Source organism: Citrus clementina, unplaced genomic scaffold (genome assembly GCF_000493195.1).
Source record: "Citrus clementina cultivar Clemenules unplaced genomic scaffold, Citrus_clementina_v1.0 scaffold_3, whole genome shotgun sequence".
Classification (NCBI taxonomy): Eukaryota; Viridiplantae; Streptophyta; class Magnoliopsida; order Sapindales; family Rutaceae; genus Citrus; species Citrus x clementina.
The window spans coordinates 15,986,958-16,014,258 of NW_006262339.1; the positions used below are offsets into that span (position 1 = coordinate 15,986,958).

The 27,301-nt window shown below is 31.8% G+C and overlaps 2 protein-coding genes and 1 long non-coding RNA gene across 3 annotated transcripts; 1 reads left to right on the forward strand and 2 right to left on the reverse strand.

Annotated features, from left to right (window-relative positions):
• The first annotated feature begins 4,083 nt into the window (after positions 1-4,083).
• Positions 4,084-8,891, forward strand: LOC18050295 (sucrose synthase 7). Its single transcript, XM_006441282.2, is given in 16 exon segments — positions 4,084-4,258; positions 4,353-4,485; positions 4,723-4,877; positions 4,968-5,160; positions 5,263-5,381; positions 5,463-5,679; positions 5,787-5,882; positions 5,995-6,168; positions 6,266-6,382; positions 6,481-6,647; positions 6,729-6,901; positions 6,904-6,952; positions 7,051-7,617; positions 7,705-7,843; positions 7,921-8,090; positions 8,319-8,891. Coding segments are annotated over 16 exon segments (2,715 nt in total). The 5' UTR covers positions 4,084-4,157; the 3' UTR covers positions 8,464-8,891.
• LOC18050294 lies at positions 5,602-8,321 on the reverse strand. Its single transcript, XR_002906401.1, has 3 exons — positions 8,220-8,321; positions 7,911-8,053; positions 5,602-5,687 (listed from the first exon to the last, which is right to left on the reverse strand). It is a non-coding gene; the product is annotated as an uncharacterized LOC18050294 (long non-coding RNA).
• Positions 8,496-11,875, reverse strand: LOC18050297. The gene is made up of 6 exons (XM_024188071.1): positions 11,173-11,875; positions 10,955-11,089; positions 9,805-9,887; positions 9,194-9,299; positions 9,008-9,079; positions 8,496-8,576 (listed from the first exon to the last, which is right to left on the reverse strand). Exons 1-6 carry the CDS (start codon positions 11,782-11,784, stop codon positions 8,556-8,558), a joined length of 1,029 nt encoding a protein of 342 aa, XP_024043839.1. The 5' UTR covers positions 11,785-11,875; the 3' UTR covers positions 8,496-8,555.
• Positions 11,876-27,301: the final 15,426 nt, after the last annotated feature.

Sequence of the window (27,301 nt, forward strand, 5' to 3'; positions counted from 1 at the left end):
TTTGAATTCTATCAAGATTTAACTCTTCCAATTGGAAGGACTAATTTGAGGATGGGGAATTAGGATAGGCATACCAGTTCGCCCTTTTCTTTCCCTGTCTCAGTCTAAAAGAAACCCTCTTTTTAAGTGATATTGCAACAAATGAGGGGTTTTGCAATTGACAGTAGTCTCGGCCCCTAATACTAATAAATAGGGAAATTATCAGTCATATACTCTTAAATGATACTCGTATCAAATGTATGTGAACACTTTTCAAGTGTATCACTCGTATACCATAAATTGACAAAACACTTAAGTTGACAAAACACTTCTGCCTTTCACCAATCTGTTAACTGCCATTTGCAAGCATGACATCATAAGGGTAATATAGTCTTTTAAGATAGACGAAACTTTGATTAAATAAAACGACATGTCATCCCATTTAGCTAGTAACAAAATGACATGTTATATGATATATATTGATAAAAATGACATGTCATCCCATTTATCAGATAATTGTTAATAATTGCTAAAAAAAAATTATTTTACAACTGAATCTACTCCTAAAAAATTTAAGCTAAATTTTTTAAGATCTACTCCTCCAAGGTCCAACTGGATTTTTTTTATGGTATAATATGTATAATTGTAAATAATATGTTAATATTTTTTATGGTATAATATGATTTTTTTATGGATAATTATTAATAATATGCACCATTAATAATTCATTTTTTTATTAAAATAATGTATTGTTAATAACAAAATAAAAAAAATTTGTGTATTGAAAATTTACATTAATTTTTAGGGTAAATTTATCTTTTTACCTCATTTTGAGTTTCAAGAGCGAAATAGTCAATTTGCCACAATTCTGTTAACTTTCTAATAGAAGTTAATGGATTGATGGATGACAGAAGTGTTTTGTCAACTTAGGATATACGAGCGATACACTTGAAAAGTGTTCACACGTTTGATACGAGTGTCATTTAAGGGTATATGACTGATAATTTCCCTAATAAGTATCCCTCTTATCGGGAATCCCCAATTGTCAATTCAAAGAAAGGATTTCGAAATCGAATTTTTGACCTTGTTTTGAAATAGGTAAATTACTAAAAAAAAAAATTAAATAAATATATATTACATAGAAACAAAAAAGAATAATATAATACAGTGTACCAATAGCACCCTTAATATCTTACATACATCAAGAGTTTTAAGAATGTGATTTTCGGTGACACAAGATTGAGTATGTGCCAATAGCACCCTCAGTATCTTACAGACATCAAGAGTTTTAAGAATGTGATTTTTGGTGAGACAAGATTGAGTATTTTTCACCAAAAGTCTTAATTCAATCATATGATCTTGTTTATCCTCTCTTGTTAACATATGGGAAATGTTGGATGGAATCTAAGCAACCTTAATTTACTATATAAACCATCGAGACTAGAGATGGTAAAAAGTCCCTGTGAGTATGGAGCTCGTTGGGGCTCATTTTGTTAGGGGCAAGTATTGGATTTAATTATATTTCTATTTTACAAAAATGATCGGGTACAATATAATTTTTTATACCCAGTAATTGGGCAGTTTGGATATGGGCATAAAATACTGATACTCATATGCATTCACTAAATTCATTTGACTATTGATGATTTATTTTTTAAAAAGTTTTAAAAGCTAAAATTAATAGCTAAATCTGATAAATATTAAAGTAAAAAATTGAAAACCTAAAGTATAAACATTAGCACTTGGCATCTTAGTAAGAAAAAAAGACCATTTAACATGATATTATGGCAGACGTTTATCGAAATTTTAGTCATTTAAAGAATTAGGCATTTATTAGACTATTTAAAATATTGTACTAACAAGAAATAAATGATAATATGAAACTTGTTTGAATTAGGGTTAGTTGAAATAGGTGAAGAATGGACAAGGAAATTCCAAAGCGTAGACTTTTGATTTTGATCCAAATATTTAGTAGTACATTGATTAAAATTGAACTACAACCATCAAATTATAATTAATATTTACCTAAAATTGAAACTATTTTTTAAAAATATTTTAGAATAAAATGTTGCATGTTCATCTAAAGCTAAATAGTTGAGATATCATTTTTTCTTTTTTTAGAAAATAAAAGGGGACATAGGGGATAGGGGAAGGGATGAATATCTGCTAATTTTTATTGGGGAATCCCTAATATGTGCCCATTCAAGCCCACATTAGGTAAGGATTGGTAATGGGGATGTCCCTGACCAAAAGATGTACGGGGTACATATATTAGCATTTTCGCATAATACCTAGCCTGTTGCCATCCTTAATCGAGACTAGAGGTGGTAAAAATACCCGTCTGGTCCGGATTCGCACTGTACCCGGACGTTGTGGGTCGGGTATTATCCGGCTCTGGTATGAAGCCGGATCGGTCTTGAGCATCACTTGATAAACCTGGAACTCAAATTTTATTAAAAAATATTATTAAATATATATTATTTTAAATATTTATATTTATTTGACTCATTTTTTATACATATATAAAGTTTTAAATACTTAAAGTTTATATTTTCATGTCAAATTTTATTGAAATAAATTTAAAACTTATAAAATTATCAAAAAATAAAAAATATATACACATATAATATTAAAAATATAAAATTTCAAAAGTTCAAGCCCTGGTTAGTACAAAGGAAAACCACATCATACTTCACTCACTACGAAATTTCAAAACCGAAGAAAGAACAACGAGCACACACAATAAAATGCAACGAGGTACTAAAGGATTTTACAGAAGTAACCTAATCTATTCCAACCTGTTATTGTAGATAAAGTCATATTTCTGTCGGAAAGAAACCAAACATAGTGCCCGTGAATAAACATAAAAGTCTAACAAAAACACAATAAAATATATATAAAAAAAACCATAAAAAACCACTGCTATCAAAAAATTCCCTAGAAAAAGCCTCTTGATAATAAGTCCTTGCACCTCAATGCGCCACCATTAGGCCACTTACTGACTGCAATATAGGCATGAACGGATCCAATTCAGGCTCCAGAGAGGCTGAAGCCCCTTCTGGGCCATTAACTTTTCTTTTAAATGTATCCCAAACCCCTTATGAAAAAGTTAGATAAAATAATATAGATACATTTTTTGTATGTTTAAAGATTTGTAGTTCAGTGGTAAGAGTGATATTTGATTGTTTTAAAGTCTTGGTTCAAATCCCATAGCCACATTATTTTATTTTTTAAAATATTTTGTAGAAACTACTTTAAAAAATAATATTTTCATGCATTTAAAATAAATAATTTAACTCTTAAGTTAAATAAAATTTTTTAAACTAAGTCCTCCTAATTTTAATTTCTGGATATATAGGCATATCCTCTTGATCCGAATACTGACACGTCCTGAATCCAAACACTGAAACAAAACCATCTACAGCCACCGGAAGCACCTTGAGAGGATCAGAAAAGCACAACCAACAACACCCACAAAAACAAAACACAACACCCAACATCCAAATTCGCCGCCGCTACAATTCTGTCTCCACATTCCACAAACAACAATACATCAACAGAATCAAAGAAACAACAAACAAGCAATCTACGTCCAAAATGTATGTATTTACTTACACTGATATGAGATTTTTTTTATTTCCAAAGAAACAACAAACAAACAATATACGTCCATAATGTATGTATTTACTTACAGTGATATATGAATTTTTTGTGTTATTTTTTTTTCTTTATTAGTTGGTTTCATTAAATTCACGTGCGTTAAAGTAATGGTCCATCTCATAGGATAATAATCAAAATTCTCACGTGAGGCGTCAGGAAAAATAAACTAATGATAATAATAATAATAAGAAGTCACATCCCAAATGTTCCTTAAATTCTTTCCCTCCGCTTTCAAAAAAATATTTAGTTAAAAAGGGCAAACTCCCAATCAGAAAATTCCTTTCTTGCTTTCAATCTTTCTTTCCCCATATTTGGCACCAAAGAATGTTCTTTCTCCTCTAATCTCATTTTTTTAGCCATTGTACTCAACTTTTGTCCCATCTGTTTCTCTATATAAGCACATTAAGCAACAATAACAAGCACATAAAAACAAACAGCTAGCGTTCTCAGTTCAAAATCTCTCTTTCTGAAATTATCATTTTTTTATCATTATTATTATTATTATTCTTCTTGCAACAATGTCTTCGTCTCCATCACTGAAGCGATCAGATACAATTGCTGATACCATGCCTGATGCCTTGAGGCAAAGCCGGTACTATATGAAAAAATGTTTTTCAAGGTACGTACGTACTTTCCAAATTGTTAGATCACATGCATGTTATTTCATCGACTCAGTTTAACTTTATAATTATTTTTTTCTTGGAAAAAAAAAGGTTCGTTGCAAAGGGAAAGAGATTGATGAAACGCCATCATTTGATGGATGAAGTTGAAAAATCAATAGAAGATAAAATTGAGAGAGGCAAGGTTTTAGAGGGCTTACTCGGTTATATCCTTAGCTCCACTCAGGTATTTACACGTAATTTTATCTAATTAGGATTCAGTCCTCAGCTTATTTTTTGCTAACGAAAGAATCAGTAATCAAAATTTATTTTATGTTTTTATTTTTTATTTTTCTTACCTAATAACTATTGATTCACATTCAATAAAAACTCAGCTCAGCATTGAATTCTTATCCAATTTTATCTCTTCATATGGTATGTTTATTTAAATCATGCATGTAACATTTTCTCTAAAAATTTGCAGGAGGCAGCGGTTGTTCCACCTAATGTTGCATTCGCTGTGAGACCGAATCCAGGTTCCTGGGAGTATGTTAAGGTGAATTCTGAAGATCTAACAGTTGACGGCATCAATGTTTTGGAATACTTGAAGTTCAAAGAGACAATTTTCGACCAAGACTGGTACGTATATAAATATAATTGTAAACATATTATGTAACAAATAAATATCAGTCCCCATTTTTTTTTCTTTTTTTCGCTTGAAAAATGCAGGGCAAAAGACGAAAATGCATTGGAGTTAGATTTTGGAGCAATGGATTTCTCTAGTCCTCACTTGACTCTTTCATCTTCAATTGGAAATGGAGTCAATTACGTCTCAAAGTTCATGTCCACAACGCTTAGTGCCAACTCTGAGAAAGCAAAGCAATTCCTGGACTATCTACTAGCTCTTAATCACAGAGGAGAGGTAACAGCACTAATAAGTTTTCAATAAAATATAAAAATTAAGAAACCAAAGGCTAAGTCAATATGCAGAAACTGATGGGATCTTGTATTTTCTGACATGCAGCAACTGATGATCAATGATACGCTGGATACAGTTGATAAGCTTCAGGCAGCCCTTATTGCAGCTGAAGTTTCCATCTCCGATTTACCAAAAGACACGCCATATCAGGAATTTCAGCAGAGGTCTCGCTTTTCTATCAACGTTATACTTCTGTAAGTGGGAAACCGTTTGCTGACTGCTTTCTCATTGTTATCCGTTTTCAGGTTCAAAGAATGGGGCTTTGAGAAAGGATGGGGGAATACTGCAGAAAGAGTTAGAGAGACAATGAGGCTGTTCTCAGAGGCGCTCCAGGCGCCAGATGCTGCGAAATTGCAAGTGCTTTTTAGCAGGCTTCCCAACATGTTCAACGTCGTAATCTTCTCTCCCCACGGCTACTTTGGGCAGGCAGATGTTCTCGGATTGCCAGATACAGGAGGCCAGGTACATAACTGCATATTTCAAAACACATTATCATAGTCGTTTATGAAAATTTTGTGGAATGACATCCTGGACTAATATCTTTCTATATGCTGAAATAATGTAAACAGGTGGTTTACATTCTTGATCAAGTAAGAGCTTTAGAGGAAGAATTGCTCCTCAGGATCAAGCAGCAAGGACTTAGTGTGAAGCCTCAGATTCTAGTGGTCAGCAAAACTCTACAACAATCATTCAATCCGAAGATGATATACAAAAAAATAAGCATTACACCAAAAACTAATGCATTTTCACTTACTCTTTAGTTTTACATATGTGCAGGTAACACGTCTAATTCCAAACTCAAAAGGAACAAAGTGCAGCCAGGAATTGGAGCCTATTTATGATACCAAGCACTCTCACATTCTCAGGATCCCATTTAAGACAGAGCAAGCAATTCTCCCACAATGGGTTTCCCGTTTCGATATCTACCCTTACCTTGGCAGATTTGCACAGGCATATTCCTCACTCGCCTCAAACATTCATCTTCTTCTGATTATTTTTCCCCTCAATACTTCATACTTATTTTAAAATCTCTGTTTTATCGAATCAGGATGCCACGGCTAAGATCCTTGACCTCATGGAAGGCAAACCAGACCTTATAATTGGGAACTACAGTGATGGAAACTTGGTGGCATCTCTAATGGCTTCAAAACTTGGAATAACACAGGTCAAAACCGTTATCTCTGACAGTTTCAACAACATTCTGAAAATCACTCACTTTCAATTGTATGACATATGTTCATCTTTTGCTTCCACAAAATCCAGGCAACTATTGCACATGCTTTAGAAAAATCAAAATATGAAGATTCAGATGCCAAATGGAAGGAATTAGATCCAAAGTACCATTTTTCATGTCAATTCACAGCTGACTTAATTGCAATGAATCAAACTGATTTTATCATAACCAGCACATACCAAGAAATTGCTGGAAGGTTAGTCTGCTACATAACCTCATATACCCCAGAACGGATCAGTAATTGCTTGAAATATTAACTGGTTTTTTCTTTTCTCAGTAAGGATAGGCCAGGACAGTATGAAAGCCATACTGCCTTCACAATGCCAGGACTTTGTCGGGTTGTTTCAGGCATCAATGTCTTTGATCCAAAGTTCAACATAGCTGCCCCTGGGGCTGATCAATCTGTCTACTTTCCCTACACTGAGAAACAAAGACGGCTAACCTCATTTCATCTGACATTGAGGAACTACTATACAGCAAAGAGGATAACAGTGAGCACATGTAAGTCTCCCAGTTTGTTTCATCTCATGCATAACACTAATAATACCAGAAAAGAAGCTTAAAATGCTTACTGTTGAAACTAACAATGTCTGGGACAGTGGATATCTGGCAGACAGGAAGAAACCAATAATCTTCTCAATGGCAAGACTTGATACTGTGAAAAACATTACAGGACTGACCGAATGGTATGGAAAAAACAAGAGGTTGAGAAATATGGTGAATCTTGTTGTGGTGGCCGGATTCTTTGATCCATCAAAATCGCATGACAGAGAAGAAATTGCAGAGATCAAGAAGATGCATACTTTGATTGAGAAATACCAACTTCAGGGCCAGTTTAGGTGGATTGCGGCTCAAACTGATAGATATCGAAACGGAGAGCTTTATCGCTGTATTGCAGATACAAAAGGAGCTTTCGTGCAGCCTGCACTATATGAGGCTTTTGGTCTGACAGTCATAGAGGCAATGAACTGCGGCTTACCCACTTTTGCAACCAATCAAGGAGGTCCAGCAGAAATCATCATTGATGGGGTCTCAGGCTTCCACATTGACCCAAACAATGGTGATGAATCAAGCAACAAGATTGCTGATTTCTTTGAAAAATGCAAGACGGATGCTGGATACTGGAACCAGATGTCAGCAGCAGGTCGCCAACGTATATATGAATGGTAAAAACATGGCACTCCACCAGGATGTTTAAATTACATACCCTTGGATTTTCTGTATAATTTAATATGTACTATGTTGTATTGTAGCTATACATGGAAGATTTATGCAAACAAAGTGCTGAACATGGGATCCATTTATGGATTTTGGAGGCAGATAAACAAAGAACCAAAGCTAGCTAAGCAAAGATACATCCAGATGTTCTATAGTCTCCTGTTCAGGAAACTAGTAAGTTAGCTCAGCCAATTACTTCAAAAATTTTCGAGCATTAGATAGTCATTATTTTAACACTCACAATGTTTCAGGCAAGTAATGTACCCATCAAAGTTCCTGAACCTCTACAATCAGCACAAACTGCACCAGTTGAATCCCAGCAACCTGCAGCAGCAACAGGGATAGCTAAACCCCAGCCACCAGCATCAGCAGTAATAGATAAACCTAACCAACAAGAAAAGACCGCTCAGCAAAAGAAAAGGCATGTACGGAAAACTATGACTGTTATATGAAATTTTAATTTTAGGAGACTAATTCACATGGAAAATTTTGAGCTAGACTGGACAATTTTCAGAAAATTAAGAAAAATTAAATAAATTGTAGCACTGACTTAGTCGTCTTTGCTCTGACTCATCTTTGCATTTGTCTTTGGTTGATTTCTGAGTCCAAACTGGCTTTACTGTAAAATCACACGGGTTTTGGTTCACAGGGAAGAAGGTTCAGAGCTGAAGCCGCCTAGCTCTCAGCAAATAAGGAATCCTGTACGTGACCTTTGGACCCAGTGGGGCATCACCATTGGCTTTCTCTTCATCATCTATTACCTTCTCAAGAGATTGTATTGCATGTTTATGTAAATGTATCATCAAGATAGTGACACATATGCCGTTATTTGTAAGCAATTTGTTCACAATAATAAGAAAATCCCAGCCTTCTATCTGAAAGAGGTTCATGCTGCTTGCAATGCAGTCTGAAATTCAAAATCATTGAGGGTTCTGTGAAATTTCCCCAATAAATTATCATTTTGATTAATTTAACAATTACTCAACCTGCTAATAATTCAGTCGCTAAGATGGACAAATTTACACAATGTATGGGAGCTTAGAGCATTGAAATGAACCAAACAGAAAATAAAATAAAGGACGCTAAATCCCGTAATCTCACACATATTTAAAGAATGAAAAATTGAAAACAAAACCTCATTTTATTGTCTTTCACTTGTTCCTTCATTAGTTGGCTCTTTGTCTTGCATTTGAAAAGAGAAAGGGAAAACAAAAAAAAAAAACTACAAGAAAGTACAAGTTGCCTCAGGCAAAGCAACAGCTCCCCTTCCAGGTTTCCAAGGTTTAAATTTCACTGCCTTAAAATGATAGAATTGGCATCAGTAAAGCATTAAATCACCTTCCACCTCTCAAATTCTGCAGAGCTTAACATAAAGGAACTGGCATTACGATGTCCACCACCTCCGAATTCCTACAAGGGAATTGCATAATACATTTCAGTAGTTTCACCATAATTACACCTATGACCACGTTAACCAGCAATAAAATGTATATGAAAAGCAATACAGCAAAAAGGATGAACAACCTGTGCAATAGCCGTTGTATCTTCACTATCTACACTCCTGAGGCTTATTTTCACCAACTGATCATTTTGGAGTTCTGGGACTCTATAAACAACAGCTCCTATGCCTCTGAGAGAACAATAATTTAATGGCTTGGTGAAGGGAAAAGAACAACATCAGGAAAGCTACTATGTTGAATAAGTCGAGAAGATAACTGAATGAGAAAAATAACATGAATAATTGAACAGTAATGAACATTAATGTAATTTTGCCCACAACTCTGATTTGCTGGTTATTTATTTTAATTTTAATTTTTATTTTTTGAACTTCGAACTCTGGACATCTTTTCTGCATTAAAAAATGCTTGTCTCATTACAATATGAGTAAATAAAGTGCCACCAAAACAAACTTGTGACTATAATTTTGATTGGTGCAAAACATATTCCAGCCCTACTAAAAGTCTAAAGCATCCCGTCACGAACAATTAAATAAACCAATGCCAATTTAAACAAAATCATCACGACACTTTGCAAGGAACCATAGGGGAAGAGAAAAGCATTAAGCATTTCATAATTGTATGAATCAAAAGAAAAGAATAAGAATCTAGTATATGCATCATTTAAGTGTTCAAAACCTCAAGTTTAAATCATGACTTTTTGTTGCTAACTGGTGTCCCAGTTCACTCCGCAACTCTGCAACAGCATCTGCATCGACAGCCTACAAGTAGAAGAATGAAATTAGAAATCTCTTCAGGGTTGCTATATAAGATAGACACATCAAAAAGTGTGTAATGCAATAATTGTGATAACAAAATTTTCATTATAATTAATAGGATACTAACCATTTTAGGTACCTCACCACTAAGTATACTTCAATGCGTATATTCCTTTATAGGGTATGAGGGTAAAATGAAACAATGTTTCAATGAGCACGGGCGGCACTAATGGTCTAAGGATGTTCATGGTCTAAATTGACAAGAAAATAGAAAGGTTTAATAGAGATCTTTAAATGTGGTCCAAATTGTCTTTTGAAGGAAGCTTTAAATAAATGGTCAGAACTATTTTATTTTAAATTCATAAGCTTATAATTATTACTTTAAGCCCTAGAGGTTAAAAGTCATGAAAGTGATATACACATGACCCCCTAACACTTGATGTTAAAAAGCATTTCAAGATCTCTTAACTGATTTTATGATGAAAACATATCAAGAAATGCAATACATACAGTAGCCAAAGTCTAGAGCCGAAGCAAAAACATGATCAATGTGTTGAAACTTTCTACCTCTATTTCATGATCTTCTCTTGCACTTTAGAAAGCTAGATTTCTCTTATTTTCACACAAATAATATTTTATCACAAAAACCATACATTGAACCTAATCCTTTCCTCCCTCTATTGTCCAATTCAATCATCATGAAACTCAAATAACCTCAAATCGTAGGTCTTTCTTCCCTAGTTAAACCTAATCAAGCTTGAGATGTTAAACCTTCCCATTAAAAAGCCTTTACTAGTAGCTTGAACACCGGTTCAGTTGCCTAAAAGGTACCCAATTTCACATGACTCTTAACTAGTCGCATTTTAAGCAGTTTTATTATACCAAAGAAGAAAGCCTCACATCCCTTTTTTACACTTGTTTACCAAATAGAGCCTAAACTTATAACATTTGGATACCTCAAGTCCATTGCATCCCAAGTCCAATACTAGTTAGCACTATCTATTCTGAATAAAGTTAAGAAAATAAAATAATAAAGGGAAAATAACAAAAAAGGAATGCAAGCATGATACCAAGCAATGTCCGAATGCTCCACCTCCAAGTACAATTTCATATGAATGAGCGAGAGTCTCTTCAATTAATCTTTGCTTGTGTGATAGGCTCACTATGCCTTGACTGATTACAGATTCCAGGTCCAAGGAGAGTAACTGTCCAAATTTATCATATTTTAACTCATTTAAAGTAAATGTAAATAAACCATCCACAAAAGCATTGGTAAGGAATGTAGTACCTGCTCAAACAAGCAAGGGTTTAATTGAAAACTAAACTCAATGTTTAAATCTTTTAAACCACTACTAAAAGCTTTGCTGTTTTCAAGTCTCCATCTCCAAAGATCTCCATCTTCAATATAATCAAAAAGCAAACTTAACCGCTCGAATTCTCTATGTAATTGTAATCCATTATCCAAAAATTTATTCTTGAAATAATCATAAGCAATTGTCGCTCCACTTCTCTCCATATCAATTGTCTTACTCACATTTTCACCTTCGATTGGAGCCTCAAGAGCAGTTTTGTGATGGTCCAATATCACCACCTTTGAAACTTTGGAAGACACTTGCTGAACAAAACCAGAGGGACCCACATAATCAAGAAGGTAAAGATCATCAATTTCATGCAAAGGAAGATTGTTTGGGCTAATAGGATTGTAAACAGTGTTGGGAAAGAAGAGAGCGGGAACTGAAGAGGATGAGAAGTAAAGGTGAGCGGCAAGAGCCGCGAATGCACCGTCTGGGCAAGGGTAGTGGTATAGCACTGCTGGTTTTTTCTTCATCATGTTCATGATACTACTTGATGGGATGGCTCTTGCTATTGCTGCTACCATCGCATGAGTAATTTCAAACATAGACAAGTTCAGGAGTTCATCTTCCGCCTCAGACTGTCAACTCACCTGTTTCACTCTCTACTTCTGACTTCTGTACAATAAAATAAGGACACGTTTGGTGAATGTTTGTGGGATTGGGAATTTGGGATGATAAGTTTAGGTAAATAAATTAAAATAATTCATTATTAAATTATTATATTATCAAAAATAAATAATTAAATTATTTTTAAAAATTAACTTTTATAGTAAAATGTTTCGTAATCGAAATACTTTGCAAGAAAAATTTAAACTATTTAAATATTTAATAAAAATAAAAAATATTTTTATTAAATAAAATATTAATTTTGATAATATGTTCGAGGCATAATAAATAAAAAAATTCAATGTTGTAAAAATTTTAAACACTTATTTTTAATATTTTAAAAATATAAAATTTATATTATTATTTAAATATTTATTAATTTATTTGAATTAATTTAATTTAGTTACTGTTAGAGGAATATATAATAGCTAATTTTTTTATTTAATATTACTATAATAATAAACTTGAGTGTTTAATCTAGTCCAATTAAATGCTACATTGAACAAAAAATTAGGAAACATTAATGCTGCGTTTACTAAATTGGAATCGAAATGAGAATAGGAAATGAAAATAAGAATAAATTATTTACTTGAATTGTAGGATTCGAAATCAAAATAAGTTGGATTGCATTTAATATGTTTACTTTATCTTCAAATTAAAATCAGAATGAGTTATATTGTAACAAATTACTAAAAAGTATTTAATGATTATTATCATAATTACTATTTTAAATTTTAATTATAATGATTATTTATTCAAAAATTATTATTATTAATTATTTTCAATAATATATTGATATATTAATTAATTTTAAAATTATTAATTAATTTATTATAATAATATACTAATTAATTATAATAATTATATTTATTATTATTATTATAAAATATATTAATTAATTAATAATAATATTGCTTATTTAATTATAATAATATATTAATTATTGTGATTATTTATTCAAAACTATAATTACTAATATATTATTGCTAATAATGTATTAACATTTTAATTAATAATAATTATTATATTAATTAATAATAATTATTATATTAATTAATAATAATAATATATGAATTAATAATAATAATTATATTAATTATTCTAATAGTATATTAATTAATTAATCATAATAATAATATATTAATTATTGTGATTATTTATTCAAAACTATAATCACTAATATATTATTGCTAATAATGTATTAACATTTTAATTAATAATTATTATTATATTAATTAATAATAATAATATATTAATTATTGTGATTATTTATTCAAAAATTATAATTATTAAAAATTATTGTTAATAATGTATCAATATAGTAATTAATTAATTATATTAATAAATCAATTAAAGTGTAAATAAGGACAAAGTGGGCATGTTTTTAATTTGGGGAGGGGTAAAATGGTTAATCATGGGAATGCGAGACTCATTCCCACCCCAGCCCTTGGGAATAAGTCTCCCATTCCCCATTCCCAAATTGTGTTGCGGCCCCACGATTTCAATTTCGATTCTCAACTCAATTTTATGAAGTAAACGTTGTCAATGATTTTAATTTCGGATTCCAATTTCCTAATCCAGGAAGTAAACGCAACATAAACAAATAATACAAAATCCAATCATATCATGTAGTATTTCATCTTATCCCATCCTATTTAAACAAATTCAATCCAATCTCCTAAACTAACGTATTCAGACAAGTTTTGTTACTTTTAATTGTTGACATTTAAGTTATTGACTGCATTTTTTTATTTATTATTTTTATATATACACTTATATGTATGTTATAATCATAAATGTACTCATATTTATAATTGCAAATAAGTTGAGACTACCTCAGATCAAATTTATTGTGACAAAATTCGAATTTAACGTCACTTAATATCGGATAGATATCCTACTCCATCACATTAGTAAGGGAGATATCACCGATTAAATTGAGAGGGAAAATGAGTCTCAACAATTGCCAAGACTTGAACTCATGGTATTGTTGGCACGACTCAAAAGTGTTCATTACTCCCAAATATAAGAATATATAATTATAATATAACCCGATGAATCCAAGGTCGAATCATAGGGAATCTAAAAATCTAGTAGTCAATTATTAAATAAAATTAATTTATAGGAAAAGAAATTACACATTTAAAATGTTCTAAGGTTATGAGGTCCACTCTTAATGTTAAAACTATGATCATAATATTCTCTCATATTATATTTTTACTAATTTAAGTACTATATGACCTAATTATTAATTAATCACTTATGGATAAATATGGGAATAAGTACATAATGTGCTGCACCAATATGGCATGTCGATATTATATCTAAATACCATATAGATTCAAAGTGAATCTAAATTTACAGATTAAAATAAAATGTAAGTAACTGGTGAAAAAAATAATATGTAAATAATATAATATAAACTTACTTGAGAGAATAATTAATTTCATAATTTAAATCATTGAGCTTCACTTTTCACCTTAGCTTATAAAATTAACAACTCATATTTACAAACAAAACATCCATTTTATTTAACGAACTCCTGAAATATATTATAAAAAAATTAACTACATAAGAAAAGATAAGAAATTGTTTTCTCAGCTTCAGTCTTCCTTTTTTCCTCTCTTCCTCCTCTCTCCTTCTCTTCCTCTTCTCCTTTTATAGGTGCCAGTGTCTCTTCTCATACTTATTTTATTAATATTTAATTTTTTTTATTATAATAATGAAAGAAAGGAAGAGATAAGTGATTATCCAAAGTGGTGGCTGCCACTCGACTATCACTTATCAATTGGCTCAACTTCTTCTTTTTTTTCATTTTTTATTTAATTTATGCAATCCGTCTTTTTTGTCCTCCACTTTTGACTCCGATTTATTCTTTATTTTTAAAATATATCTACAATATAAAATTAAAATAAAATTAACATACTAAAAATTAATTTAACATAAAATTATTTTAGGAGGTCATTAAAATAATTTACAAGTTGAGTGCATAAATCAACACTATAAGTGAAAAATTATATAAAAAAATGATAATTTTAACCTTTATTAAATGTACACTTTTAGTGTTAATCACACTTCTCAATTAGCTTGCTGCGAGTCCCTAGTAAATTAAGCAATAATATGTAACAAAATTCAAACCCAGATTGGATTTTTTTTTTAGGGCAATTATGTTTTACTTCTTTAATCAGAGTAATGACAACAATCAAATAAAAGTATAAGCATTATCTTCCGCTTATAAGAAAAAAAACACTCTCACGTCAACCATTCACAAAATCAGTCAAGTAAACCCATGCAAAATGATCAATTATCAAAACTATATTAATTAAGCCACTTTCAAGACTGACACGTCAAACCCCAAAATCTCATAGGTAAGAATGACACTCAAAAGAAAATAAACCCAATAAAAACAGTCATTACAAGAAATGCTAGATTGAGAGATAATATGAAAAATAATATCACACACTCTTACCAAAATGAAAGAATAATATCCATAACTTAGAAATGAATGTGATATGAATTATAAAGTCAAATAAATTAGTAGTCCAACCAATAATATTATTTGTATTTATTTTAATGCATCATCACATCTTTTATTAGGATGTAATGAGGGTACGGGCATGGCTAACAAAGAAGGGATGATAGGAAAAATAAAACATATGTTTGAGAAAAAATTAGATCTTTTGGAGACTGCAAGGTGCTTTTCATTTTTTGTCATTTTTCATTATTTATTTATTTTGCATTTAATTTCTTTTCAATTGCACTTTTTTTTTGGTAATGCACCATTTTTTGAATAAAATAATCATCCATAATTTTCTCAAACATAAATAGGTGGGCGAAAATATAGAATATATGGTAATACTCCAAATTGGAGTGGAATATGATGATAAATTAACAAATTAATTATATATATATATATATATATATATATATATATATATATATATATAAATAGGACTTTTAGAACTCTAGTCAAATCTACTAATTCAATGGATTTTCATATATAATAATGCACAAATGTTTTTTTAATCTTTGTCATTAATTAAAACAAACAAAAAATATGGAGATCGTGTATAAAATAATAAAATGCTAAGATATGGAAAATAGTAAAAAAAAAAAGTTACTCTCCAAGAAAAATAATAAGCTAAAAAACTCACTTGAAACTATGACATGTATATTTCTTCAAATCGTTCAATCAATTTCACTCATCAAATCTCTCAATTCACACTTGTCACCAACATCAACATGCAAAGTGACAAACATGGTGTAATATAATTCAAAGCTAAAGATAATACAAATACTAGAATTTCGAAATTATCATGTTATCCAATCACACAAAATACTTTAATTTTTTTTTGTTAATAAACAAAACAAATACTACTCCCACCCCAAAGTTTATTTAAATGTTGTCCTTACATTTTATAATCCAAAGTCATGCATGCCAAAAAAAAAAAAGAAGTTGTAGTGATTACACATGAACTAGCTGCAAAAGCTTAAAATAATATGACAAGAACAATAATTTTTTTTATTTTTTATTTTTTTGACAAACAAAACATAACAAATACTAAGATGTATTTGTAGAGTCATGACACTCTATTTTCAACTATCTTTAACTCAAATTTATTCAAAATTACTCTTTATAACAAAAATCAGTAAAAGCATCACCACTGAACACAACTATCAGTTATTCCACAATTGTTAACTATTCTTTTTCCCAACCAGAACAAGACATTATCTTTAATGTCTTCAAGAAAAAAAAGTAGAGTTTCGAAAATATCATTTAAACAGTACAAGAAAATATTTACAAATAGAGAGTGAAATCTAATTTGAACTTCTTACGAGGGCTACTGCTACCGTCAACCAATACAATGCCAAGGTCTTAGGATCTGACTCTATTTTGTAAACCTGTAAAAGATCAAGTAACTCATTTGTAGTAGGAGCACAAATAAAGATTTTTTTGAATGGAATGAAATGATTTTTAATTGCATGGTTAAGAAATGCTATCAAGTCATTCTAAAAGTTATTAACATTTAACAAATCGATGAGTTTTTGATAAATGTTCACATGACCCAAGGTACAAAAATAATTAGCGCCTCTAGAGTTGCAAGTTCAAATGAGCCTATATTCCAGGTGCAACTTTCTCTTGGCTATGACACAACCAATATCTATAGCTGCTCGAACGAACTCTTTGTATTTTCCATAGTGAAACCCAGAAAGTATGCAAATATTCATGAATTGTCTACTCAAAGTTGCTGCCAATAGGAAAATCTTCAAAAGCAATCTGTGAGTATTTGAAAAAAGGAGTTCGTATTTAAAGATCTTGGTGATCGACAAAAATGATCCACAGCTGTATATAGAATAGTATGTTTGTCAAATGACACATAAAGCTCGTGGCTCAATATTCAAAAGCAAAGAGTAAAATGATACATATAATGATTAGGTATAAAATCACACCATTAAAAGCAATAATGCAAGCAATAAAAGAAATATTAAAATAAAAAGGATATTTACTAGTAGTTATGATTGTGGCTCACATCTTCCTCTAGGTCTATGTTCAGTAGCAGTTTGAACCATATATTTCTTATAATTGGCAAATAAGGTCATATAGTTAAATTCTTGAGATTGTATCGTGCATGTTCTTTTTTGAATAATGGCCATAACTGGATAATTACTCTCTGTATGTATCCACTATGATGCATTTCAAGAGGTGCAAGGATATCGTCCAATGATTCTTTATTCAAGTCATCCCTAATGAATTGAATCTTGTATTTCCTATTATTAGACACAATTCCGTCTAGTTCTTCATTTTCTTGAATAGTTTTCTTTCCTGCAACCAAGCAGGTAGGCAGCAAATTTTGAAGGTAACTTTCCTGCCAATTGTACAATCTAAAGGAGTAGGGTAAATAGCTTGTGAAGTTTTGCAAGAATTTCGTTCCTACGTTGGCGTGAGAATGTCAATGATTATGGAAAACTGAAGGAATTGACTTTAATAGTCACAGATTACTGTTATTCGCCACTTAACCTGGTAACAAATTATAGCACACTAAAAAAATTAACTTTACAAAATCAAATCAAACGTGAAAGTGAATAAAATGACAAAGTGAAAATACACTATGTAAATGAATATAATCGAATACTTAACTCACTATCGTTGTTTTATTGAGTTAACCTCAAGTTCTAATTGGATGTCACATATATCACTCTCTATTGCCCTAATTTGTGTTTCTAGATCCTCAACATGGGATATTAGCATTGGCGGTCATGAATTCCGAACAAAATGTAATTTACAAAATTATATCAGGCCTTTCAGGTGAAATTTCACACGTGAAGTTCTCCAAGATGCTTGAAGAGGATTTGTCTCGCTGAGGTACTCATAACATATATAAAAAAATGATGAAATAAAATATAGCTGTCAAACAACAAGCTTAAACGAGAAACAACATGATACTCAAAAGATGTGCATTCGCATCATTCAAGATAGAGAAATAAATGTTTAAACAATTCAAATAATAAAATAATAGTAAAATGAATTGACAAAAAGTAAAATCACCTATTAAAAACAAAAAAAAACTTAATCAAGATTTGGTGGGTCACTAAAATGAAATATTAACTAGGCAACCAAAGAGGGAGGGTGAATTGAGATTCTAAACATTTAAGCAACTAAAACTTAATGCAATTTAAACTAAGCAACTAAATTCAAAATAAACAAATTAATGTGTAATGAAAAATAAAGAGATAGGGTAAGGGAGAGCAAACACGCAATTTTTACGTGGTTTAGGCAACAGAGCCTACGTTCACGCCTCCAAGCTCATCGGGCTTTAAGATTTCACTAAAGGAGCCTCTAAGGTTTCAACAACTCTTACAATTAACTTCCAAGGTGTCAATAGACCTTTACAATAAGAGAGTATTCTTAATCTATTGTCCCAAGTATATCCTAACACTTATAATCTCTCAACTTGATTTTACAAAAGAGATTACAAGTAAATTTCTCTCACTCAATATGTTTGATTACAAATGAAAGCTCAATGTGTGAATGAATGAAACAAAAACAAGTTTAAAGGTCAATAAGAATTGTATATTCAGTAGTAAGCTCAATGATAACTCTTGGATCACTTCTTGTTTTTTTAATTTTTATTTTAAAAGGTGGGGCGAGGGGGGGGGGGGGGGAGCCCAAATACATTTTTTACCCCCCTTACCACCCCCAAGAATTGAACCCAAGTTCTGGTAGAGAATACAGCTGCACTGCAACCAACTCGACCACGCCCTTGGGGGGGCTCACTTCTTGTTTGAATTTGATTGAGCGATTTTATAGTTGGAGCTAAAAACTAGTCATTGTTGACTTTCTGCACATAATCGGATCGCCGTTAGCTTTTATCGGATTGCCATTTTGACTTGAGCAAGTGACCGTTGTGCTATAATTTCAAATTGTCCGATCACCGTTTTCCAGATGTCGGCTTGCCGTCAATGTCCAGAAGTTAATCTTCAATTTTGTTCGATGTTGGTTAACTGTTTTCTCCTAAATGGTTAGTCGTTTGCTACAGTGAAACTATTTTATAAAATTATAGTTTTGCCTTAAAACTTTTTGTAATTATACTATAACCTAAAACTTTATGAAACTTTTCAAATAAGTCCATTTTTAGAATTTCAAGCAATACTTGTTGATTTCAAAGTTCTCAAAACTTTTTCAATTTAGATCATGAACTGGAAAAACAACCAATTTCATAAAATCATTTTTCCTTTAAATATAAAACCTTTATATTATGAAAATAATGATTTATTTAAAATGTATGAAAAATAATTTGAGCTTTTAAAAGCTTAATTATTTTTAATCTTGTTTGTTGTCATCAAAATCATCATTATAGACACATTCATGTTAACATCAAATTTATTTGGTATTTTCTTCATGTGGTTAGTATCTCAGGTATGACTTTAGTCTTTAGCTATTAACTTTAAATGTGGCATTGTTCCTTAAATTCTCAATTTCTACGGCCTTATATGGATATGCATTTTTCACAACAAATGGGCAACTCCATTTTGACTTTAACTTCTCTGAAAATAAATGAAAATGAGAATTATAAAGCAACATTTATCGACCAATCTCAAATGTTTTTTGAATTTTTTTTATCATGAAAAATTTTGTATCTTGCCTTAATAATTCTTGAATTCTTATATGCATCATTCCTTAATTCCTTAAGTTCATTCAATTGTAATTTACACAAATCACCAGCAGCATCAAGATTTGAATAAAAAGTTTTGATAGCTCAAAATAATTTATGCTCAAGTTCAACTAGTAAGTGGCAATGCTTACTATAAACCAGTTGATAGGATGACATTCCTAAAGACGTCTTGAATGCAGTACGGTAATCCCAAAGTGCATCAGTCAATTGAAGAGACCAATCTTTATAGCTCAAGTTAACCGTCTTTTCTAAAATTAATCTCTCTATTTGTTAACTTAACTTGACCACTTGTTTGAGGATGATAAGGGTAGCAATTTTATGTGTGATTCTTTATTTCTTCATTAAAGACTAAAATGACTTGTTATAAAAATGCTTACCTCCATCACTGATAATAACTCAAGGGATTTTCTTTTAAAGATGGATCATAGTTTTATTACCGTTGTGCCAATAAGGAATCACTTCAATTCATTTTGAAACATAATCAACACCAACCAAAATATATATAAAACCAAATGATAATGGGAAGGGACCAATGAAATCAATTCCTTCACAATCAAATATTTCAATGATAACGATGGGTTTTAAAGGCATCATGTTTTACTTTGAGATGGACCCTAACATTTGACAATTCTTTAACATTTGACAATTCTTACACATTTTACTAAATGCATATGAATTTTTAAATAATGTGGGCCAATAAAATTCATACTACAATATTTTTGCAGCTGTCTTCTTTGAAGAAAAGTGGCCACCACAAGCTTCAGCATAACAAAATTAAATGACGCTACTTACCTGGCTGTTTGATATGCATTTCTAAAGAACAATACTTAAACAAGTATGGTCCTCCCAATAAAACTTTTTCACATCCGCTAAGAATTTCTTCTTGACTTGTGAGTTCCAATCAGATGGCATTTCACTTGTTGCAAGATAATTAACAATGTTAGCATACCATGACATATTGTGTATAGAAAATAAAAATTCATTAGGGAAGGAATCATTGATGGGTGGTGTATCAATAGAAGGCCTTTTGTAAGTCCGGACAGGTGGTCTGTGATAACATTTCCACACTTTTCTTGTCCTTGATTGTGTGGTTGAATTCTTAGAGTAACAAAATCCATCATATTAATCTTGGTTTGGCATCTTATTTAGATATTTATTATCTAACAGTAGTATAATCAAAATAAACAATAACAGATTAGACAATTAAATACGATTCAAATTACACCAAGTAGTTCTTTTTTAGAGGTATTCACTTGGGTACTATTCAACGTTTTACTTGTGTAATAAATACCAAAGGACTTGCTTTCCTTTCTTTGTCCCAAAACAGCTTCAATGGTATAATTGCCAGCATCACCCGTTTGCTAAAAAAGTAAAGACCAATCAGGGGGTTGCATTATAGGAGTTGATGTTAAAAGATTTATTATTTTTTCAAAGACTTTCTGCCTTTTATTAGGAGATTACAATAGTGGTCTAGATATAGTACTAAAATCTTTTATAAGGCTCCTGTAAAACTTGGCATGACCCAAAAAAAAAAAAAAAGCAGAGTTCCCTAACTATCTTTGGTGAGGTTAAATTTGAGATGACTTCAACTTGGATTTATTAACTTCAATTCCATTAGAAGACACTGCATGGCCCAAGACAATTCAATAAATAGTCATGAAATATTTTTCCAATTTAAAACAAGTCATCTTTCTTGCATCTTTTCAAACGTTTTCCAAATTATCAAGACATTTATCAAAAGAACTTCCAAATACAGTTAAATTATCCTTAAAAGCCACCAAACAATTTTCAACCACGTAGCTAAAAATGTTTAGCGTACATCTCTGAAATGTTGTAGGAGCATCATAGAGTTCGAAAGGTATTCTCCTAAATATAAATGTTTCGAATGGGCATGTGAATATGGTCTTTTCTTGATCTTTTAAGGCCATAAAAATTTGATAATAAGCCAAGTGGCCATCAAGAAAGCGGTAGTAGGGGTGTCCTGTGTTGTGCAAATTTTAATGTACTCGCAAGTGCACGAATCTATTGTAGTATAGATCAATAATGACGAGTGTCGATCCCACGAGGAGGTGGATTTTAATTGTGTGTAGAATTAATTTTGTAAATGGGTGATTGGATTTGTGGTGGAAATGATTTGGAATATGCTAAATCTTAAATTAAATTGGTGAGAATAAATTCTAAAATTGGAATTGAAATGGCGAGAATAAATTGAAGAGAAATCTATTGAAGTGACGTACTTGGGTATGTGGATCCGTATCAACATGCATCATGGGCTAAATATTCCTTATTAATACCAATTAAATCATGAGGGGGGAATCCACACCTCATGAACCACACTCTAATCAATATGGTGCTAAGGGCTTATCGTGCCAAATAATAATAACCTTATACTAGAGAGCCGGTGTAACCAAGGCGGTATCTAGACAAGATTATTATTATTTGTCGACGAGAAGTCAAAACATCTACAAAAACTAGAGGGGAAGAGAAAATAAATTTACCAAATTAAGCCCATGACACATGTTGAGACTTCACCTTCAACCCAAGCTTGAAAGAAAATTAGCTACTCATAATTGAATTAGGGACAAAATGGGAATTTATTAAAATACGTAGAAAATACAAGATAGAGAAGGAATTACAGAAAACAGAGTCCAAAAATGGATTCAGAGATATCAAATTAGGGGGGAGAGGCCCCTTTTTTATAGATACATGGAGTAAATCATGGCCATCGGATTAAAAACAGTTTGGATGCTTAGGATTGCGCCATGTCATTAGTCAATAGTACGCGGTTTGACCACGCGGATGAACAGTAACACGGTTTGACCCGGGTTGAACAGTGACGCGGTTTGGTTGAAAATAATCCTGTGTGATGCATGTACCGTACGCGAGATTTTTCGTCCACTGATATGCTGCACGTCACCATCTACAGTACATAAGAATTTTAGCCCAACAGGATCGTGACACCTCATTAGTCAATGCCACGTCATCGGTCAATGCCACGTCATCAATCCGTCTATGTAAACAGTGTCATGAACAGTAACGTAGACAGTACCGTACATGTGAATAGTGCCATTTTTCCTTTTATGCTCCTCCTAAGGTTTTCGACCGTCCTGAGTTCAAAAGTGATGTCTGTTTTACCGTCTGATCTCTCGTTTATTGTGAAATGATCATGATGTCCCTAAAATACATAAAATACTTAATTAAAATCAAACACACATAATTAAATTGCAACAAGCTTAAATACATAAAAGTAAGGGTTGTTAGTAAAACTTAAAATGTAAAATGATGATTTTCTCCTTTATAAATATACATTTTCTAACACTCAACACACCCCCCAACCAGCTTATTGCTAGTCCCTAGCAAATAAAGCGAAAACGAAATTCAAATCCAAAATGATTTTTTTTAATAGAAACACTCGTGTTTATTCAATCAGATTAATGATAGCAATCAAATAAAAGTATAAGTATTATCTTCAGTCTAAAGAAACATCACACCCACATCAACAATTCATATGAATCAGCCCAGTAGACTTTGTTATAGCTACTTTCAAGAATGACATGTCAAACCTCAAAATCTCACTGGAACTAGTGACACTCTCACAAAGAAATTAAACCCAATAAAAATAGTCACTCCAATGAATGGTAATTGAGAGAAAATAATAAAGAAGTGATATCACATGCTCTCACCAAGATGAAAGAAATATGCCCTCAGCATAGAAATAATACGATCTCAAGTCAAACAAAAATGCTAGTCAACCCATTTTATTTATCTCTTTTTCTTTTATTATTATGCACCACTACATCTTTTTAGCCCATATAACTAGCTTCTTCTTCAAACTATAGTTCCCTAAAATCAAGAAGGACTTTTATTAGGACGTAACGTAGGCTAGGGACATGGCTAATATAGAAGAAAAATAAGGAAAACAAAGTGTATGTTTGAGAAAAATGCAAATATATATATATATTTTTGAAGTTGCAAGGTGTATTTCACCTATTGTTGTTATTTTTATTCTTTTGAAACAACAACTTTTGTTTTGTTGTTTTTTTTTTGCTTTTATTTGGCATAACTTCACTGAACAAAATAATTATTTATATTTTCTCAAACATAAATAGGTGATGGAACTTATAAGACATCGGGTAATACTCTAAATCAGAGTGGGTCAAGATGATAAGTTGACAAAGAAAATATTTTTTTTCTTTTTTTTTAAAGGCTCAAAAGGGGTAACTATGGATATCTAATAAAAGGGATGGCTAGAAAGGCTCAAACGGATCAAAGATGGCCTTTCCATCGTCTTTTAGGGCTCTAAATAATTATCCATATCTACTAGTTAGATGGGCCTCCCAATGTAGCAACACACATTTTTTTCTTTTTCTTTTTTTTTTAATTTTACAATTTTTGTTTTTTAAGGGTTAACTCAAAAGAAATTTAGAGGTCGTATATAAAATAATAAACTGCTAAGCTGTATAAAGAATAGGCAAAAGGGTTACTCTCCAAGAAAAATGATAGGCTCAAAAACTCACTTGACACTTATTTATGACATGTTCATTCCTTCAAGCAACTCATATTTGTCTCCGACATCAACATGTAAAGTAGCAAACATAGCGTAATATCACTTAAGACCAAAGATAACACAAATACTAAAATTTGAAATTAATCATGTCATCAAATGTTAAAACAAATAACATAATTTTTTTTAAACAACATTCTACCCCCCAACCTATTCTAAACATGAAAGGAAAATACACATGTAGAAATGTGAAAATGATGTAGAAAAATTAATTAGAAAAAAATGTTTTTTTTTAACTAAGAAGATGCGTTTCTAGAGGCACTACATTCCATATTCAGCTATCTTCGACTCAAATATTTGAATATATTTATAAATGAGAAATTAAAAAGAAGAAGAAAAATGAACATCAAAACTTAATAAAGAAAAAGAAAATGTCTAATTTTTTTTTTGAATTTTTTTTGTTTTTTTTTCAAACGATGAAGATGCGTTTCTAAAGTAACTACACTCCATATTTAGCCATCTTCAACATAAAAAGTTAGCAACAGTTAGTTTCTACAACAAAAAATCAGTAAAAACTTAACCAAAATTCCATAATTGTCGATTATTCCCTCCCCCCAACCAGAACGAAACATTGTCCTTAATAATTGAAAGGAAAGAAATAGAGTTTAGAAGACATCACCTGGGTGGTGTAACACAGAAGAAAATATTTACAAGCGGAGAGTTAAATCTAATTTGTACTTCTTACTTCGGCTACTGTTACCGTCATTATTTGGATGCTAATTAGCAGTGTGAGCACAAATAAAAAGCTTTTTGGCATTGGAAGGAACGAAATAGTTTTTTATTGCATGGTTAAGAAATGCGATAAAGCCATCATAAAAATTATTGACATTTAACAAACCGATGAGTTTTTGGTGAATGTGCAGATAGACCCAAGATGCTAGTGTGATAATTGCCTCTAGTGTTGTAAGATCTCCTGGAAGGAAAATAAAAGCATCAGCATGATTAAGCATTTTAGTTATTCTTTCTTGCATACCTAAGACTACTAACTCTTTTCCAGTTGATGAGTCAAACGAACTGCCCAATGGTTTTAGGACTCTTGGGATGATGCCTAACACTTGACTTCCTCTGACAAAAGCTGCTTCAGAGACCATTTTTGATAACCCTCGGTTACCTCCTCCATACACCAAGTGTAATTTTCTCTCTGCTATACTTCGACCAAGATCGATGGCTGTCTCAACGAACTCTTTATGTTTGCCATAGGTAAATCCAGAAAGCACACAAATGTTCTTGAATTGTCTATTTGGAGTAGCTGCCATTGGGATACTTCTCAAAAAAATAATTTGTGAGTGCTTGACAAAAAAAAATCACATTTAAGAGTCTTGGTGACAGTGGGTCACAATTGTGTATGAGGTAACATGTCAGTGTCAAATAACGCGTAAAGCACGTGGCTCGCAAGTTAAAAAGGAAATAGTAAAAAGAAAAAAGCAAACAGTAATAAGGAAAAAGCAAACAATAATAAAATTATTAAAGACAATAATGCACACAATAAAACAATAGTGAAATAAAATAACAGTGAGGTGAAAGAATATTTACAAGTAGTTGCGATTGTGGCTCACATCTTCCTCTGGTTTTACGTTCAGAAACGGCTTGAACGCCTTCTATGGGTCGAGGATAGGCTTCCTATCCATTTTTCTTATAAACTGGTAAACAGAGTTGTTTATAGTCAGATTCCCGAGACTATATCGTGCATGCTCTTTCTGGAATAATGGCCATAACTGGAGAATCGCTCCTTGCACATATCCACTGGGATGCGTTTCAAGAGACAAAAGGATATCATCCAATGACTCCTTATTCAAGCCATCCATAATGAATTGAATCTTATCTTCCCTGTTATCAGACACCATTCCTAAAGAACATGGGTTTTTATTGCAACTCATTCTGGCACACTTATGACAAGCAATAGAAATTCTTCGAGCTCGTCGTTTTCTTGCATAATTTCCTTTACCACAACCAGGCATGTATGCAATAAATTTTGGAGGTAACTCACCTGCCGATCGTACTTCAGCCTCGATTAACCAACGGATGTCAGCAGATATGTTATTCCTCATGAGTAATCGCATGCGTTCGGACCGAGCTTTATAGATCGTAAGGAGGGCATTTTGAGGAAGTGAAGGGAATCGCTTATGAAGCTTCGCTATAGTCTCGTTTCTGTCCATACCTTCGCTTCAGAATATCAGTTATTATGGAAAACTGAGGTAATCGACTTCATTGTCACGGAGTACCATTATCTGCCACTTCACCGTGATAACAAACTAAAGCACACAAACAGAAAAATAAATTAAAACACACAAAGAAAATTAAAATTGTCATCTTATTGAATTTACCTCAAGCTCCAACTGGATGTCGTAAACACTTCTCTCAATGTCTCTGAGTTGGCTTTCTAAACCCTCAACATAGGCTACTAACTCTGGTGGTTGTAGAGCCCAAATACGATGTGTTTTACAAAATTGAATCTGCCTTATGAGATGAGTTTTGACATGTTGAAGTGGTTTAAGAATGTTCAGGAGGAACGGTCTAAGTATGGTACTCATGATTAAAAATGATAAGAGAAAGCTTAATAGTTAAACAAACACACTTATGCAAAAATAATTTCAATTAACAAAATAATATAAAGAAAGAAAAAGAAAAGAAAAGAAAAAAAATTATCAAATCACCGAAAAGAAAAGAAGAAAAAAAAATCAATTCAAATCTGGTGGGTCACTCAAATTTATTTCGGTG

What these genes read in the sequence shown, in the direction of transcription:
- LOC18050297 (XM_024188071.1), bottom strand. Translation starts at nt 11,784, where the DNA reads ATGTTTGAAATTACTCATGCGATGGTAGCAGCAATAGCAAGAGCCATC. An exon ending in ACCCTTGCTTGTTTGAGCAG is followed by an intron (nt 11,090 to 11,172) that starts GTACTACATTCC and finishes AAATTTGGACAG; the next exon opens with TTACTCTCCTTGGACCTGGA. An exon ending in AGTCATGATTTAAACTTGAG is followed by an intron (nt 9,300 to 9,804) that starts GTTTTGAACACT and finishes TTGTTCTCTCAG; the next exon opens with AGGCATAGGAGCTGTTGTTT.